Source organism: Lithobates pipiens, unplaced genomic scaffold (assembly GCF_037356315.1).
Source record: "Lithobates pipiens isolate NorthernLeopardFrog02 unplaced genomic scaffold, aLitPip1_a1.2 Scaffold_8, whole genome shotgun sequence".
In the NCBI taxonomy this organism is placed as follows: Eukaryota; Metazoa; Chordata; class Amphibia; order Anura; family Ranidae; genus Lithobates; species Lithobates pipiens.
The window spans coordinates 313,770,174-313,790,446 of record NW_027507903.1 but is presented as its reverse complement, the minus strand read 5'-3'; the positions used below and the strand labels follow the sequence as shown (position 1 = coordinate 313,790,446).

At 44.3% G+C, this 20,273-nt stretch overlaps 1 protein-coding gene across 1 annotated transcript in view; it reads right to left on the bottom strand.

Annotated features, from left to right (window-relative positions):
* UBTD2 (ubiquitin domain containing 2) overlaps window positions 1-19,227 on the bottom strand; it is a 155,426-nt gene extending 136,199 nt beyond the window's left edge. Inside the window, exon 1 of the mRNA XM_077472769.1 lies at window positions 19,051-19,227. Coding sequence (XP_077328895.1) covers window positions 19,051-19,120 — 70 coding nt within the window. The 5' untranslated portion in view covers window positions 19,121-19,227. The remainder of the gene's footprint in view (window positions 1-19,050) is intronic.
* Window positions 19,228-20,273: the final 1,046 nt, after the last annotated feature.

Genomic DNA, 20,273 nt, shown 5'->3' with positions numbered 1-20,273 from the left:
ATTGCAAGGCAGAGTATTGGCGAGCATTGCAAGGCAGAGTATTGGCGGGCATTGCAGGGCAGGGCAGAGTATTGGCGGGCATTGCAGGGCAGGGCAGAGTATTGGCGGGCATTGCAGGGCAGAGTATTGGCGGGCATTGCAGGGCAGGGCAGAGTATTGGCGGGCATTGCAGGGCAGGGCAGAGTATTGGCGGGCATTGCATTGCAGGGCAGGGCATTGCAGGGCAGAGCAGAGTATAGTATAGTATTGCAGGGCAGAGTATTGCATTGGCAGGGTATGGAGGGATGGCTGCATCCATGCAACCTCTCCCCTCCACTGCACAGATCAGTACAGAGAGGGGAGAGAGAAACGCCGGTTTGTTTACAAGTGATCGCTCCATCGGAGCGATCACATTGTAAACGCCTGGGTGTAGAAAGATGGCCGCCGCTTCGGAGCTAGGCTCCGCGGATCGCGGCATGTGCGCACGGATCGGCGACGATCCGTTGCACCCCTAGGGATGGCGGCACGGAGGGGGAGAAGAGAGGGGGACGGCGGCACGGAGGGGAGCAGTAAATGCCAAGCACTGCCCCCACTGACGCATCGACGCCCTGCACGCACGTCGACGTCTTTTCTTAGTCGACGTAGTCGATTACGTCGACGCGTCGTGGCAGCTCTAGTTTATACACGGGATTAGCAGGTGAAAAAGTGTATTTTTTTAGCCAAACCCTTTTTTGGGATACATTAGAGAAGAATTAACACCAGCCAAATTTTTATTGCCAAGTCTCAACTAGGGAGATTCACACTGTATTTGTCCTGTTGGCCATCGTTAACAGAAAGTCATGGGAAAAACAAAACATTTTAGAGTTGTCACCAGAGCAAGAGGTAAGGAGAAAATGGACTAGATATATATCAGTACTGGTGACAGTGGTCTGAAACTGGGCAGACAATTGCATAAAAATTCACTGGCAACGCTATTGCCTGCAGCCAATGGTCAACACAAGCTTTTCTAGCATGTTTCTTTGACAGAATTCAATTAAACTATTGACTTATCGTGCCTGAGTAGCCACACACCGATAGAAGTCTGACTGGTCCCTACTGAACCAGCCCAATTCCAAACAGTGTATGGACAGCTCTCCCCCTCTCCCCCCAATAAAAACATGTTACACTTACCTGCTCTGTGCAGTGGTTTTGCACAGAGTAGTCTGGATCCTCCTCTTCTCTGGTCCTTCTTCTGTGCTCCTGGCCCCTCCCTCCTTTCGAGTGCCCACACAGCAAGCAGTTTGCTATGGGAGCACCCAGAGTCACAGCTCCCTGTATCCACTCAGACATGGACCTGTGGCCTGGCCCCTCCCTATCTCTCCTAATTGGCTGGCCAACTTTGATCAACAGCTGCATGAGCCAATAACGCTGCTGCATTTTGGCCAATCAGGAGAGAGAGTCACGGACAACAGAGACACTCGTGGACATCGCTGGACAAAGACGGGGATAAGGTAACTATCAGGGGGTGCTGGGGCAGCTGCTGCACACAGGTTTTTTTTTTAAAAATGCATAAAGATTAAAACAAACCTTCCGACTTTACAACTCCTTTAAGTCTGTGGAGACTTTCCAACACTTCCAATGTACTCTCAGGGAGAGGCTGAAAAGGAAATCTCCCTCACAGGACACACAGCAAAGAATAAAACTGACAGGTTTCAATAATACGCACACACACATATACATATACACACACACACACACACACAACTATAAATATATATATTTATATATTACACACATACATACATTAACCGCCATCCCACAACAACGTACTACGGACAAAGGCGAAGTGACATACTGGTTCATTGCAGGTTTAGGGCACTTATGAACAAAGACATCATGCGATTGTACACAGCAATGTCAACAGGTTCCGGCCAATGACACATGGTCAGGACCTGTTGATCGGCTGTGTCCAATCGAAGCTACAACTGCATGATTAATCGTTAAGAATTGTTATCGCAATTTTGACAAAGTATTTCCAGATTCTTTCTATGCACAGAGTTCTCTGCTCTGCTAAAGCCAAAAGCCTCAAAAGAAAGAAAGGAAAAAAAAAAAAAAAAGAAGGGGGGGGGGGGGGGGCAGTCTGCCAAGAATCACAACATTCTTTAGCAGTGGAACTTAAGTAAAAACATTGTAACAATTTGTCCTTTAAATTAAAGGAATACACTTTGGTTCCCGACCAGCGCACGCTGATGTACGTCGGCAGAATGGGAGGCATATTGGCGTACAGGTACGTCCAATCTTTAATGCCGCCCTGCCATCGCGAGCGTGCCCCACCGGCGGCGCGCTCACGTGCTGGTTGGAGCCCCCGTGAGCCCAGTCGCGGGTCCCGCGGATTCGATCGCCGCGGGCATACCTGCGATCGTCTCACGGGGCGGCTGAAGGAGGAAATGCCATTGTAAACAGCATCTCCCCGTTCTGCCTAGCAACTAATGACGCTGATCTCTGCTCCATGTGATTGGAGCAGAGATCAGCATTCACTAAATGAAAGCCCAGCCCCCACACAGTTAGTAACACACCCCTAGGAACACTTAACCCCTACACTGCCACCCACTGGTTAACCCCATCACTGCCAGTGTCATTTACACAGGAATCACTGCATTTATATAGCAGTGATTACTGTATAAATGACAATGGTCCCAAAAATGTGTCAAAAATGTCCGATATGTCCGCCATAATGTCACAGTCACAATATAAAAAAAGCAAAAAAAAAAAAAAATAAAAAAATAAAAAAGCTGATCGCTGCCATTACTAGTAAAAAAAAAAAAAAATAATAAAAATGCCATAAAACCCCTATTTTGTAAACACTATAACTTTTGCGCAAACCAATCAATAAATCGCTTTTGTTTGGGTGCCACGTTGCAAGACCGCGCAATTGTCAGTTAAAGCGACGCAGTGCCAAATTGCAAAAAGTGGTCTGGTCTTTGACCAGCAAAATGGTCCGGGGCTGAAGTGGTTAAACACAAACTTTTTCTGACATTTGTTGGTTTCAAGTTAAAATAATTTTTGTTTTTTGCTAGAAAATTACTTAGAACCCCCAAACATCGAAGCCCAGAGGCCATGTGTTGAGAAAGGGTGGGCTCTGTACAGACAGAAACATCTTGCAGTTTCTTCTTTCTTCAGGGAGAAGAAACAGATCCTTAGTAACAATCAGAACAGATCCCACATTGTTGGGCACACATTTAAACCCCCTGATTACCCAAGAGGGTAACCCCTTCCCAGTCATTAGAACAGTGTATATGTATTACTACTATATTAGTGTCACTGGATTTCAGTGCTTGTCAGTTTCCACTCAGTGTCAGATTGCCTGCCACTAGGGATGCACCGAAATTTCGGCCGCCGAAACATATCGGCCGAAAATGGCCCTTTCGGCAATTTGCCGAAAGGAAAAAACGGGCGATAATTGAGCCGAAAATGGGGCGGGGCGGAGCTCCGCCCCCGCCCCTGGTGCCACCCATCACGGGAGGTGTATAGCGCAGGAAAGCCGCCTCCGCCGGCTGGATCAATAGAGCGCCGGGAACATCACAGCTTCCCCGGACAAGGGGGAGGGGCTGTATGCGGCAGCGCGCGACGGGGGAACACACAGCTATTGAAATTAAAGCTGTGATGTTCCCGGCGCTCTATTGATCCAGACGGCAGAGGCGGCTCTCCTCTCTTTCTGCATCACTGGCTGCACGAGGGGACACAAACACTACTGGCTGCACGAGGGGACACCACACTTATCTCTTTTATCATGTCGCCAGTCTCTGGCCACCTCCTGAACCATGTCGCCAGTCTCTGGCCACCTCCTGAACCATGTCACCAGTCTCTGGCCACCTCCTGAACCATGTCACTAGTCTCTGGCCACCTCCTGTATAAAAATATTTTTTAAAAACAGTCATTTTCGGTATCGGTGCTGTTTCGGTATCGGTTTCGGTTTTCGGCCTAGTGTATTTTTCATTTTCGGTATCGGTTTCGGCACCAAAAAATATATATATGTGTGAACATTTTTTTAGTTTTAGATACATTTTGTTTGGCTACAACGTTTAAAGTAGTGCAGTGCAGTGCTAAATAGCCTGGTCATGAAGGGGATAAAACCTTCCTCAGCTAAGGTGGTTAACTATGGTGAAACATGCCTGCACGAGGAGTATGAGCAGTCAGTAAGAGTGGCCACCAACAGGAAAAGTGGCAGGATGACAATGCAGGACAGCAAACGAGAGATGGGGGCAGATCACTGTCACACTATAACAAGGCGAACCTGTACAAGGACATGCATAGCAGGATTACAAGGCATTATGTTAATGAAAACTGCAGATTTTAAATGACGTTAACATTTTAAAGCATATAAAATGATTGGACTTTAGATTTTCACTTTTTTTGTATTGGACTTTTAGGGATATTGGCATTATTCACCTTTGGATTTGTTAATATATGGGTTTTAAATATTTTGCAGTGCTGTATTTATTTCTAATTAATTTTGAGGGTTTATATTTACTTTAAAATGCAAGATTAAAAAGTAACAAAAATTATTTACAATATACATAATACAACAGCTCAATTAATGTAGTGGACATTCAGGCAATTGTTAAAAATTACAAGACAATGATGGCCACTTCTTAGCCATATGCAAGATAAATCTACTGCTCATGGGTCCCTAATGATGCCAGAGAGTTGGGCAGAGATTTGGCTACAATCGGTAATAAAAGCATCAAGTCCTGATCACAGCCCAATGCTATCAGAGTGAGCAGGGGACAAAGAACAGATGTAGTACGTTACACCAGGGTGGTGCTGGAGCAAAGATCAGCAGGAGGGCTACACAGCTGTCACACAGCGAGATGTCTATTTACCAAGTTCAGGGGATATCGGCCTTGCAGCAGGTTGCTGTCCTCCTGCTGCTCTATCAAATTTCTGTCAAAACAAATCAGTACGCTTACCAAAACTAGCATTCTAATCCGCCTCCTTTCAGCCTCCCAGCTGACTTTCCACAGCAACCAATAAACCGTCAATGCAGTCAATCCATATTTTGCATTCACTAAAATTAACGTACAGAAAATGAAGACGACTTTTGGAGAAGGAATAAAAAAAGTTTTGGATGTTATAGTAGAGGCATGCAGAATTCACTACTGACTACACAGGGTAGGTATAAATCAATGATAAGATATATTAATAATTTAGTTTATTCCACATGAAATGGAGTTTAGTTATGTAGAATGAGGCTTTATACTCTGTAATATTTAATTTTTTTGGTAAACTCATTCAATTAATCCAAGCTCTGCAAGCTGAGATAACATGCACTGCATTGATGCATTCACACAATTTCACAGTATCCATGAGATAAAATACATTTCAGGAATATTCCTTTATCCAATTGTTTTGCAAATCTATGTACACTACAAACTGTGTGATTGAATCAGTTCCGATATCGCTGTTTTACTAACCTGACAGCTTATTATTCTAAATAGGAAACCTTTATTTTGTTTGCAAATATTAAGGATTCAAACTACCAGAATGAGTCCTTACATTTAAAGAGCACCTGTCATTTCAGATCCATCATGTCAGCGCCTGTTAGCAGGCATCCACCCATCTGCTACCGCCACAGCGGTTCCATTAAAGTGAATAGGACTGTCAGCGAGTCAACAGCGGTTCAGAGATGACAGTTGCTCTTTAAAAATTATGGATTTAAATCAAGCCTTTTACTAGCGATTTAAAATTGACTTGATTTAAATCAAATCCACCCTGCATGGACAGATGTGAAATACAAGAGTAAATAGATTTTAAGCAGTTACAGTATTTTTATATCCCTCGTACATAAAGGATCAGATCATTTCATAAATCTGGACAAACAGTGGTTAAAAGATAAACAATCTTTGCACAAGATAAGTAAACTCAAATACAACAAAAGAGAAGAATGGTAAACAAATCGCTAGTTAGCAAATAGAAGTTAAATAAATATTATGGGGCGAACAAAAAGCTTCTAAAATTTGTCATTTGTTCAAATCTCAGATGGTTGCCAGGGCAGACATATGGTCAAGGCTGCAAGAGTGTATATGTATATATTCTAATCCTAATTTTAAGAGGGAAGTTTCAAAAATAAATAAATAAATAAAAGCTTTCCACGGCCCCTTGCACAGCACACACATACTCCTTTTATTATAAAGCCCACTCCTAGTCTCCTGGGACAGCGCTGCCAGCATACTTTAATAAGTAAATATTACTGACAGCACTTTCTCATATACCGTTCCTGTGTCACTCTCTTTGTAAATAAAAGCTTCTATATACCTCAATTAACAGCGCTCACTCATGCACACGGTCATGTGACTCCTCTGCCATTTCATTGGTCACATGACCACTCTCCTCCAATCAAAAAGATAGAGAGATGGAGGCAGAGAGTGGCCAGAACAAGCGGCGTTACATTTATAAAAATGTAAAGTGCATCGCTTCAAATGCGAATCAAAGATAATGCATATGTAAAGATGGCATACAATATCTATGAAGTGCAAAAATGATTGCAATTACTGTGCGATACCAATTATACATGTGACCAACACAATACAGAAAGAAAAAAAACTAAGATACATTGTATTATAAAGGGCAATTATAAAGTGCAATAGCATATAAAGTGCCAAAAAAATAAATCATTTTGTGAAAAGTTCATTAAATGGCTGGAGCTTAACCACTTGCCGACCGCCGCACGACGATATACGTCGGCAGAATGGCACGGGCAGGCATATGGGCGTATATATAAGTCCCTGCCTGCCCGCGGGTGGGGGGCCCGATCGGGCCCCCCCCCGGTGCCTGCGGCGGTCGGCATTCCTTCGAGAGCGATCCGGGATGAGGGGGCGGCCATTCATTTATGGCCACCCCCTCGCGATCGCTCTCGACGAATGGAAATCCTCCGTGACATCACTTCCTCTCCTGTAATGTAAACACAGGAGAGGAAGTGATGTATTCTCTCCTCCGTGTCGGTATTTTTCGTTCCGGCACCGAGGAGAGAGGTTCGGTGAGTTGCACCAACACACCACACATACAGTAGAACATGCCAGGCACACTCACACCCCCCCTTTACCCCCCCAATTACCCCTGCCCCCCCCAGTCACAGTGACACCAATTGCTTTTTTTTTTTTTTTTTGCATTGGTGTCATTTGTGACTGTAATAACTGTTAGGGCAGTTAGGGTTAGCCCCCTTTAGTTCTAATGTACCCCCCTAACCCCCCCAATAAAGGTTTAACTCCGTGATCACCCCCCGTCGCCAGTGTAACTAAGGCTGGGTTCACATTGCAGCGGTTTGAGAACGGATGTGATTCGCACCGCACTGCAGTGCAAATCACATCCGATCTCTGTGCGATTCGAGTTCAGCCATACAGATAGTATGGCTGAATTCGTGTCGCACCCGCCGCAAACTCGCACGGGACCCTTTTTTTGGTCCGCAGCAGAATCGGATCGCATGGGTGTTCACACCATGCGATCCGAGTTTGCAGATCGCACTGCGATATGCGAACTGATCTGGGGGTGTCATTATTTCACTGACACTCCCAGCAGTTCGCATAGGGCAGTGTGAACTGCCGCCGGGAGGCATGCGATGCGGGAACCCGCCGCGGATTCGTGGCGTTCCCGCATCGCTCCAGTGTGAACCCAGCCTAATAAGCGATAATTTTTCTGATCGCTGTATTAGTGTCACAGGTGACGCTAGTTAGGCAGGTAGGTATTTAGGTTCGCCGCAACTTTTTATAGCGCCAGGGACCCCCATATACTACCGCATAAAGCCCCCTGATTGCCCCCTAGTTAACCCTTTCACCAGTGATCACCATATAACTGTTACAGGTGACGCTGGTTGGTTAGTTATTTTTTTATAGTTTCAGGGCACCCGCCATTTATTACCTAATAAAGGTTTAACCCCCTGATCACCCGGCGGGTGTCATTTGTGACTGTAATAACTGTTAGGGCAGTTAGGGTTAGCCTCCTTTAGTTCTAAGGTACCCCTCTAACCCCCCCAATAAAGGTTTAACCCCGTGATCACCCCCTGTCGCCAGTGTCACTAAGGCTGGGTTCACATTGCAGCGGTTTATGAGAACGAATGTGATTCGCACCGCACTGCAGTGCAAATCACATCCGATCTCTGTGCGATTCGAGTTCAGCTATACAGATAGTATGGCTGAATTCGTGTCGCACCCGCCGCAAACTCGCACGGGACCCTTTTTTTGGTCCGCAGCAGAATCGGATCGCATGGGTGTTCACACTATGCGATCCGAGTTTGCAGATCGCACTGCGATATGCGAACTGATCTGGGGGTGTCATTAACATTTCACTGACACTCCCAGCAGTTCGCATAGGGCAGTGTGAACTGCCGCCGGGAGGCATGTGATGCGGGAACCCGCCGCGCATTCGTGGCGTTCCCACATCGCTCCAGTGTGAACCCAGCCTAATAAGCGATCGTTTTTCTGATCACTGTATTAGTGTCACAGGTGACGCTAGTTAGGCAGGTAGGTATTTAGGTTCGCCGCAGCTTTTTATAGCGCCAGGGACCCCCATATACTACCGCATAAAGCCCCCTGATTGCCCCCTAGTTAACCCTTTCACCAGTGATCACCATATAACTGTTACAGGTGACGCTGGTTGGTTAGTTATTTTTTTTTATAGTTTCAGGGCACCCACCATTTATTACCTAGTCTCACTAGTGTACCCCTAAATTTAGGGGTGTCTACTTTCCAAAATGGGGTCATTTGGGGGGGGTTTGTGCCATCTTGGCATTTTATGGCCTTCAAAACTGTAACGCCCTTAGAAAGCCTGAAGGCGGTGCTTGGTTTTCGGGGCCCCGTACGCGGCTAGGCTCCCAAAAAGTCCCACATATGTGGTATCCCCGTACTCAGGAGAAGCAGCAGAATTTATTTTGGGGTGTCATTTCACATATGCCCATGGCATGCGTGAGCAATATATCATTTAGTGACAACTTTGTGAAAAAAAAAAAAAAAAAAAAAAAGTTTGTAATTTTCCCGCAACTTGTGGCAAAATATAAAATATTCCATGGACTCAACATGCCTCTCAGCAAATAGCTTGGGGTGTCTACTTTCTAAAATGGGGTCATTTGTGGGGGTTTTGTGCCATCTTGGCATTTTATGGCCTTCAAAACTGTAATAGGTAGTGAGGAGTGAAGTCAAATATTTACGCCCTTAGAAAACCTGAAGGCGGTTCTTGGTTTTCGGGGCCCCGTACGTGGCTAGGCTCCCAAAAAGTCCCACATATGTGGTATCCCCGTACTCAGGAGAAGCAGCAGAATTTATTTTGGGGTGTCATTTCACATATGCCCATAGCATGTGTGAGCAATATATCATTTAGTGACAACTTTGTGAAAAAAAAATAAAAAAAAAATTAAAGTTTGTAATTTTCCCGCAACTTGTGGCAAAATATAAAATATTCCATGGACTCAAAATGCCTCTCAGCAAATAGCTTGGGGTGTCTACTTTCTAAAATGGGGTCATTTGTGGGGGTTTTGTGCCATCTTGGCATTTTATGGCCTTCAAAACTGTAATAGGTAGTGAGGAGTGAAGTCAAATATTTACGCCCTTAGAAAACCTGAAGGCGGTTCTTGGCTTTCGGGGCCCCGTACGCGGCTAGGCTCCCAAAAAATCCCACACGTGTGGTATCCCCGTACTCAGGAGAAGCAGCAGAATTTATTTTGGGGTGTCATTTCACATATGCCCATAGCATGTGTGAGCAATATATCATTTAGTGACAACTTTGTGTAAAAAAAAAAAAAAAAAAAAATTATTTTTTTGTCATTATTCAATCGCTTGAGGCAAAAAAATAAAATATTCGATGGGCTCAACATGCCACTTATCAATTTCCTTAGGGGGTCTACTTTCCAAAATGGGGTCATTTGGGGGGGGTTTTGTACTGCCCTGCCATTTTAGCACCTCAAGAACTGAGATAGGCAGTCGTAAACTAAAAGCTGCGTAAATTCCAGAAAACGTACCTTAGTTTGTAGATGTGACAACTTTTGCGCAAACCAATAAATATACAGTTATTGACTTTTTTTTTACCAAAGACATGTGGCTGAATACATTTTGGCCTAAATGTATGACTAAAATTGAATTTATTGGATTTTTCTAATAACAAAAAGTAGAAAATATCATTTTTTTTCAAAATTTGCGGTCTTTTTCCATTTATATCGCAAAAAATAAAAATCGCAGAGGCAATCAAATACCATCAAAAGAAAGCTCTATTTGTGGGAAGAAAAGGACGCAAATTTTGTTTGGGTACAACATTGCATGACCGCGCAATTACCAGTTAAAGCAGCGCAGTGCCAAATTGTAAAAAGACCTCTGGTCATTTACCAGCAAAATGGTCCGGTCTGAAAGTGGTTAAAGAAAAAAATCCAGTGTGAGATATAGAGCCTGAATCAAATGCTTGACCACGTGATACCCGTCACCACAGTGAGGTAGAAGGCTTACCGGAAAGCCAGCGACCACCCATTCGGGGGGGGGGGGGGGGGTCACAAAGCGCTTGTTGGATCAATGATCCCATAGAAGGATGTCCAGATGTCCTGAGCATCTCCCACCAGAAGCCATCACACACCAGGCCATGGTCAAACCAGAGCAGCTATCCACAATATCAGTAGGTGCAAACAAGCAAAGACTCCAATAGTGCAGTATTGTCTCTTTAAAAGGTATATGTAATGGTAAAAATTGCAGTGCTGCATAAAGGTATTCTGACTCAAACAGGTCTCCAAATTCCTTGCAAGTATAAAATCCACAAATGTGTGTAGGTGATCGCGCATGGGCAGAGCGTGCCGTCCTGACAATCGTTTCGTCAGATGTGACGTCATTAGGGGGTATCTGATGCAGCACTGCAATTTTTACCAAAAATTAACATTTCCGATTATATTCATTTGTCTAATTACCTTTGAGCCCCTACAAATATCAATTTGTACTTGATATTTATGTTCAACCCCTTGAATTAAAGCTGAAAGTCTGCACTTCAAATTAGTTCATTCTGATAAACTGGCCACCTGCTTCTCTCTCTTTTCCCCTCCACAATCGCTGAGAGAACAGCTCCCATTCTACCCTGCATGCTGGTGGTGCCGCCCCCCCACTCTCAGACAGCCAACTTTTGCCAGCCCTCATTTTCTACTCACAAAATACAAGTGCAAAATTAGACACGCATTAATGAGCTTTAGTTGGGGTATTAGGCTAGCATTTTACAAGCATTAATGATGGGTTAAAAATGCTCCGGAACACCCTATGGGCGGTTTTGAAGCATTTGATGAGCGTTAAAGCACATTAAAACGTCTCCACAAATGCCTATTCCATTACAGTAAATGATCTAATTGTAAACGCCCCACAACTGCCTGCCAGAGCATTTGCAAAATGTTACCATAGACGTGAATGAAAGGCGTTGAAAGGCTTCAAATGCCTCCTGACTCGACAGGAGGCTTTCATTTTGAAGTGATGCGACACTAACACTTTGTTTTGATAGTGTGAACAGCACTGTGTGCTGTGTATTGTATCATAGGCGTTTGAGGGGTACTTTTAACTCGTCTCAAGCACCTGCTTTTACATGGCAGTGTGAATTTAGCCTAAAGCCGCGTACACACGGGCGGATTGTATGGCCTACTTAGTCCGTCATACAATCCGACGGACAGTCCATCATACTTTCGAATGAACGGACTTGACCACACACGGATGCACAAACAGTCCGTCAAAAGCTAGCGCGATGACGTGTACAGCACGTACGACGGGACTAGAAATAGGAAGTCGAATACACAGCAATGCAACCTTCCGCCGTGTAAATCCTTTCTGAGCATGCGCTATTCTTAGTCCGTCGAACTAGCCTACTCACGAGCGGATTGTCCTCTGAAACCAAAGTATGACGGACAGAATTTCGAAAATTCCGAAATACTTAGTACGCCAGACTGCACGCTGAAAAAGTCAGCTGAAGCCCACACACGAGCGGACTGTCCACTGAAATGTGTTTCGACGGACTAAGTAGGCCATACAGTCCGCCCGTGTGTACGCGGCTTTAGGTTGGCCATAAATTAGTTATTTTTTCATTCAACCAGTAGACTGAACCATACTGCCCCCCCCCCCCCCCCCGAGCCATCGTATTCTGAAAGCAGGAAGACTCCCCTGCCATCAGAATACACTGATCAGCTATGCCAGGTTTAGCTAGCAATGGTGATTGCGTAGCAAACATTTGAAAGGGTGGTTGTACAGAAGTCAAATCGGCTGACTTCTGTAAAACCACCCTACCCATATGTGGATCAAAATTTGGACGGTCACTGCTGAACCAGACAAAATTTCAATCCATGTATGGTCAAATTTAAAGGGATTATATAGCCTGTGCTTTTTTTTTTTTTTAAATAACATACATGTCATACTTACCCAGTCTGTGCAAGTTTTTCCACAAGCAGCCCCAAACCCCCTCTACTGGGGTCCTCCACCACCATTGCCCGTTCCTCTTTTTTACTGATAGCAGCAAGATCCAATGGTTCCAACTGCTACCTAGACTCCTGTGAGAAGAGCAGCTGTTGCTTTGGGTTTATGAACTGCTTTAATAATATGTAGGGAATGCATTAAAAGATAAAAAATATTTAACTTTAAAACTACTATAAGGCTGCCATTCATAGCTCATATTCTCTCGTTCCACCAGTAGTTGAACAGCAGAAAAATCAGTTTGGCCAATAATCTTCTACCCAGGCCAGCTGATTTGTAAAAAAAAAAAAAAAAAAAATCTGTAAAGCTTGCCGAGCTACCCACAGCTCAAATTTTGGCTGATTCAGCAGGAGTGGGGCCAATTCAGAGTGGCCCATTTCCCTTGCACGGTCCTATTGTGCCACCTTTTGTTTGCATCCACAAAACTAGACTACAGAGCCACATGCGGATGGTGCCTGTGCCAATGTGCACAGGCAGCTGGAGAGAAAATCCCACCCAAGACATGCCTCTGCTCCTTCTCCAAGGAAAGTGATTGGCAGTGGTTTCTGACATGCTGCTTTGGAAGTCCAGTCAATCGCTTCAAGGCATGCCATGCGTGTGTGTGTAAAAATGATATATATATATATATATATATATATATATATATAAATTATTTATGTTTTTTTATTATATATAATTTTTTTTTTTTTTTCAGGCTGCGTGTATGTAGGCGCAGTCAGCATCTTGTCGTCTGACAAATTTTTACGAATGTCAGAGCATGCCTGCACCCTGATGTAGAGAATTATGGGACATATAGTGCCAAGATTTGTTACCAGTGGCATTAAAAGCCCTTGCTTCCTAAATCCAGGTGTTTTTGGCTGCAATATCTTCTAGAGGTAGCTATTCTAAACTTTACTGAAAGCAATCATGCAATGATTTTACATTATACATTAATTTCTGATTAAATGCACAAGGCTTTAGTACCACTTTAAAGACATACAACTCATCAAGGTAGCATCTTCACGATCAGCACATACCACAAAGTTTATAGCCATAATTGTTAGGGCCCATTTCCACCACTGTGCTACACACTTATATTCTGAATCGCCAAATGCAACTTGCCAACAGGCACGCTTCACTGTGCAATGTCTATCAGTGAACTGGTTTGCATTGTGCAGTGCTGCCAGAGATGCGACATGCACCTTTTTTGGTGTGTTACACAGTACATCTAACTGAATAAGTTGTACAACACACAGCGCAAATCATGCCCATGCACCACAGTGGTGTGAATGGCCCCTAAATCTGTCACCTCAGTACAGTAACCAAGGAATGTATCAACACAGCTGCTGATTGTCCAAGAACAAGATGGGTGATATGAAAGTTTGTGAAACCACCTTATTCTAATTACACAATCCAATTACCATAAAGACAGGTGATAAAAGCAGAGGTGACCCTATGATAAAAAAAAAAAAAAAAAGGCAAACAAGACAATCCCAGCTATTAAATCTATTCTTTAATGTAAAGTTTTCAGTGTTTACATGAGCAATTTTTGAGCTTCTCTGTGTACATGTTTAGCCACCTCAGAATGTGGCAGCCTACCCTGACTCATTTGAATGAGGCCTAAAAATTGTATGTGTATGCAAATCTGCTACCGCCACATCTATATAAATAATAAAGGGGTAGTGGAGGATTCTTATTTCAGAAACTGGTTCACATATCTGTTGTGGCTGCGGAACGGCTTGCACAGGAATGCTGTGAGTCTTTGGCTCCGTTTTAGGGCCTAATTCAGGCAAAAGATTCAGCCCTGAGATGGAGAACAGGGACCCACCGGACCCCTGCTGCAAGCCGCATTCGGCTGAGGTGTTAACCCAGCCTAAAAAGAAAGTTTAGGGGCTCAATCACATGGATGGCAGGGGTTTTACCACCCCTATAAAAAAAAAATAAAAAAAAAAAAATCAACGGATCATTTTCATAGGCAGCTTAGCACTGGTTTACAGGCATTCAGGGAGGTGACATTGCCTACTACATGCCTGTTTTTCAAATCCCAGGGGGATTTTTTTTTTTTTTTTTTTAAATAACCCAAATGGGATTTGACATTCAACTACTGTGCTGTAGCCACCAGAGCTAAGGTGTACATAATTGCAGGGTGGACTTCAAATGGCGAGCATGGCAAGCAGTGCTTGTCAAACAACATGGCAAGCTAAAATTGTTTCACCCCAAAGCATAATCAACGTAAGTAGACCTAAGCAGCCGCCATGTCCCACTATAGGTGTGTAGTTTGGGGTTGTAAAACCGGGGGAGGGATCAAGCACCTGTTTATTTCCCCTGGTGATCTCTGTGAATGTGTAACTAAAAATGTGAATTGAAGAAACACACAACTGCTGTGTAAAGTCCACATAGGACTTAATTCCAGAGCCAGCCCAGGAAACGATCGAAAGAGTAGCCAATGCATTTTAGGGATCCAAAAAGGCCCCTTCACCAGGGCTTGAGATATACATTGTTTTATAAGGCCTGGATGCTAACTGGACCTTTAATAATATTCCATTATCTGCACTAGGGGTGCACCAATCCCCTCTTTTTTTTTTGACAGCTCCAATTACTGGACTTCAACATTTCATCTGCCAACAGGGTGAACCACTGACATGTCAAAGAACCAAGCCTGAAAGTATTGGTTTAGGTATGCATTTGCACAAGTACCGATACTAGTTTTGGTGCAACCCTAATCTGCACAGGTCTTTTCAGCAGCTGGTTTGGCAGTATGACCTTACCCTTGGGGCTCGTTTACACCTGCATTCCTATAAAGAGTGATCCACCATGGATTGCTTTCCAGACAAAGGAGGTACAGAATCATCCAAAAGGCATTCGGTAGCTGATTCTTTTTTATTTATTTTTATTTTTTTAACAGAGTTTTTAAAGAAGAGAACTGTGCTGCGATCTTGAGTCTAATGTTTAGCTTGCAGTTGTGACACAACCCCATTCCCTTGAATCGGGCACATTCAATGTCTGTATTGCCTGCAGAATGCAACAGGAAATATCAATTTGATGCAGTGACAAGTGTACAACCCTGTCTGGTTGCCTTTTGCAGCATAAAGTATATGTAAACAATCAATTAAAAGCAACCCATTCTGTTTAAAATAGAAATAAAAAAGGAAAAACCATTTGTGTATGAATAAAAAAAGAAAAAAAAAAAAAACAAACACATTATAAATACCTTTTTTTCATAAGTGATTACAGTCTCTGTTCTCGGCTGCATAAGAGCTAGAGGAGGAGAAACAGCAGCACACTTCTTTTCCCAGTGAATGGCTGTGCTGGGGTGGGGTGTCACCAGAAGTTTGATCACTGGAGAAGAGTTCCCAGCACAGTTAGAGAATTGACCATAGTGTGTTCCCCTGTTTAGTGTGGTCAGTTTTTAATAGGAAAGCAGGACTAGCAGGAACCCAACTTGTAGCAATACAAAGAACAGGATACTTTTTTATACAAGTACATGGTACAGCAGGCACATGTCTTGAATATGAAATGTTGGGTTTACATATTCGTTAAAAACGAGGCTTAAAGGGTTACTAAAGCCACAACAGTAAAATCAGTCTGCATATTCAGTAAATCATTCTTGTTATACTCACTGTGGAATCAAGGGGTTAAACCTGTGCATTGTATAAAAATGATGTTTGGTCCTTTATTCTCTGATCCTACCCTTCTTTCACTGTCCTCAATCAATCTCCTGATAGTACAGAGACTTGGGGGCACTCTGCACATGCTCAATTTGGTGTGTTCTACAGGGTTGCTTTTTTTTTTTGGAACGGTGCATGTGATCAGCACGGGGCCAATCAGCACTGTCCAGACAGAGGGTTGAGGGGCATGCAGCCTCATAGTACAATCAGGGAAGAATGAAAACTCCGAAAAGCTTTAGCCAGTGCTTGGCCAGACACTGATAGAAGTCACAAGACTATATAGAGCTGATAAAAAATAAAAAATAAAATGTATTAAGCATTTTATATTTACTAAAAGTATTGCATTTCCACATTATGTGCACTGTGGGAGACTGGATATAGTGAATGCAGGGTCCTGGGTTTAATAACACTTTAACAACCTATATTTACTACCCCCAACCACAGGCTACATTTGTTCACATTTGTGCGGATTGGGAACCCGTGCAGAACTGCATTTATTCCTGACCCACAGGCAACACATGCTGCTCTTTAACCACTTGCTGACTGCACTATAGCCAAATGACAGCTACAGAGCGGCTGGCTAGTTCTGGGAGGCCGTCATATGACAGTTTCCCATGATCACGCCCACTGTGTTATCGGCACTCACAGGGAGAGAAGTGAGCCAATAACCGGCTTGTGTAAAAAGGAAAATTTAGGTCCCTTTCACACAAGCTTTCCGATCAGGTCCACCTGTCAGTTACGCAGATGGACCTGATCAGACACTCCATTCACTGTCCATTGTCAGCGGTGACATGTCCGCTGACATCCGCTCCTATCAGTGAAATCCAGACGGATGGTGACCCTATTTTCTGTTTGGCGGATTGGATGAAAACGGACAGGCGGAACAGTTTTCATCGATCTCCCTATAGAGGAGAGCAGCGGCTCCAACAGGTCCATCTCTGCACAGTGAGCGGAGATGGACCTGTCATCCACGTGCTCAGTGAAGTGATCCCCTGCTGAGCAAAGCAAAGTCTGCTGGGCAGACCACCTGTGTGAAAGGCCCATACACTGATTATCAGGGCAGTCCCAACAGTGCTGCCAATCAGTGCCCCCTCATCAGCGCACATCTGTGTGTGAAGAAGAAAAATTACTTGGTTTTGAAAAAAAATTAAAAAAACTATGAAAGAATTTTTTCTTGTTTTTATTTTTTTGGTCATTTAATTAATTATTATTTAATTCAAAAATAAAAAATTGGTCTATTAGTGAGATAAAAATTTTGTTTGGGTACAGTGTTGAATGACCGCTTCCTGAAAATTGGCCTTGGCAGGAAGGGAGTAAAAGTCCCCAGTAGGCAAGTGTTTAACAGATGTGCAGGGGTGCCATTAAGATGCAGGGTTTTTTTTTGTTTTAAAAAGGGTTGGGGGCTTTTTTTCCTGTGTTTATGGCACGTACAGCAGCCCATTCAAATGAATGGGCTGTTGTGCCGTTGCAAATGCGAGCCACGTGACCAGCTACAGTGTAAAGCTAGTCTAAGACTTCTAGTTGTGTCTTCAGGATAGAAAGCGAAGGGAAACCTCCTTAATGAGGCCTCCTTAATTATAACCTGTCAGATGTTGAAGAAAAAACTGTTTTGACCAAACATACTCTTTAAAGCGGGACTAAACCCTCCTATCCTTTTCAGCCAAGGAAGCTGCCATCTTATGCCCAGTACACACAATGAGATTATCGGACGAATCATCATCCGTTTTTTTTTTTTTTAATGCTAATCTCACGTCGCATCTGATGAATTTACTAAAGTCACGAAAATTCTCATATGACAGAATAAAAATTCAGAAGTGATGTCATGTGTTTTATTGCATTTTCGAACAACAGCTGTACTGATTAAATGAAAATCATACGATCTGGCATCATCGTACAAAGAACATTTCCATGCATGTCTGATAATAATAATAAAAATCGGATGAACTGTCCTGATCGGCTCTCGAACGCTCTGTACTAACGATCCAATTATCGTACGATCGATTTGAATGCGGCATTTTTCGTACGATTTTCGGATCGTGTGTACGGGCCTGTTTGATTTGCAGTTGCCATGGTGATCAGTTATGACACCAGCCATTTGATGGCTTGACAGTTTGGTTGAGAGCACAAGCAAATGTAACAGTTAGCATAAGTCTACTTTCATACTGAGGCACTATAGCGCTAAACATAGCGCCTCTCCGGTCATGCCAAGTGCTTTCACACTAGGGCACTGTGCTGACAAGACGCTTAAAAAAGTCCTGCAAGCAGCATCTTTAAGAGCAGTGAATACACTGCTCCTAAAGCGCCCCTGCCCATTGAAAAATCAATGGGCAACGCCGCTTTGTGGGTGCTTTTAACCCTTTGAAGGTTAAAAAGCGCCCCGCTAGCAGTCAAAAAGCGCCTCTAAAAATAGCAGCGCTTTACCGCTGACACCGCAGCTTCTCAGTGTGAAAGTGCCCTCACTGTTTTTTGAAACTTAAAAATCGGTGGCTTTAGGAAGAACTCCAACTGCAATACTGGTAATGCGCCCATGGGCAGCAACACTGTAAAAGTTGGTTACTTTGTGACTGTCAGTGTGAAGCGGCTGAAGGTGTGAATGGTCCAGTAATGGAAGGGTACGTTCCCGACACTCATCACAACTATGGGAGACTTGGATAAGCGATGGACCATCCTCAACATTACAGGACGAGTCCAGATAATGGGGACTGCCTATAGGACCTGTATACATGGCTCTCCATTGTACCTGGACATGTCAGCATCCCTCCCAATGAGCAGGAAACATACCCCCATGGCAGTGCCAGGCTGACCTATGCCCTGAGCCCAGCCTGCCAGCTCATCCCCTCACATGAGCCTGCCATGACCAGTCCCCCTACCCGGCTTGTATGTGCACCGGGCCAGTAACAGACAAAAGAAGAGCATTGAATCCCTTTCCATCTCTCCTCCTCCCCCCTCTCTTCTCTTCCCCACCATTCTCCCTTCCTCACCTCCGGTCCCGTCCGAGTTCTCGTTCAGGCTGCCCGAGGAGTCGTGGTGAGTGCCCACACACCCTCCCATGGGTGCCTGCGGGGGCAGCCTCGGCCGTTATCGTCTCTCTTTGCCTTCACAGGGCGGGCGCGCTCACGCTGCGCGGCGCCAGGCACAGGAACGAGGAGAAGGAAGAAGGGAGAAGGGCGCGCTCCCGCGCCGCCGACGTCACGGCCCTCCACTCCCCGTTATAAGCAGAGACGATAGCAGATGCCTCCTCCTGCCGTGCGCGGGTGACGTCACGAGCGGCTCTGGTTCCCTAGTAGTCGCTGATGAGCATGGACGCTGCCCTGTGTTGGTTTCCGCAGGCTTCCTATTGGTTGTGTTAGGAGGATGGGTCCCAGCATGTGCTACTCTACATCTGTTACAGTGCAGCACATTCCGCCGCCTCAGCTGGAATTCATCAGCCGGCTGGAGAGGAATAGATTTTTAGAAGATTTGCTGGGAACTTGTAATAAAGTCTGTGTGAAAGGAGGAGCTTCATCTTTTTTACTTCTCAGAAATGTGCAACTTTACTCAAAGAAAAAACGAAATGTCAACAGGCATAACACAAGCATAGCGCCCAACTGTCCCTGATTTCGAGGGACTGTCCTGATTTGAAGGGACTGTCCTGATTTTAAGGGACTGTCCTAATTTCTAGGGACTATCCTGATTTGAAGGGACTGTCCCTGATTTCGAGGGACTGTCCTGATTTGAAGGGACTGTCCTGATTTCTAGGGACTGTCCTGATTTTAAGGGACTATACTGATTTGAAGGGACTGTCCCTTATTTCGAGGGACCGTCCCTGATTTTAAGGGACTGTTGCTGATTTCAAGGGACTGTCCTGATTTGAAGGGACTGTCCTGATTTGGAGAGAATGTCCTGATTTGAAGGGACTGTCCTGATTTGGAGAGAATGTCCTGATTTGAAGGGACTGTCCTGATTTGGAGAGAATGTCCTGATTTGAAGGGACTGTCCTGATTTGGAGAGAATGTCCTGATTTGGAGGGACTGTCTTGATTTCGAGAGACTGTCCCTGATTTCGAGAGACTGTCCTGATTTCGAGGGACTGTCCCTAATTTCGAGGGACTGTCCCTGATTTTGAGCAAATGTTCCTCATTCCGCCTCATTTGTCCCTTATTTTGGTCTGATCTATATAGATGTATATAAAATTCGCTTTTTATCTATCAAAAAGTATTTTCCAG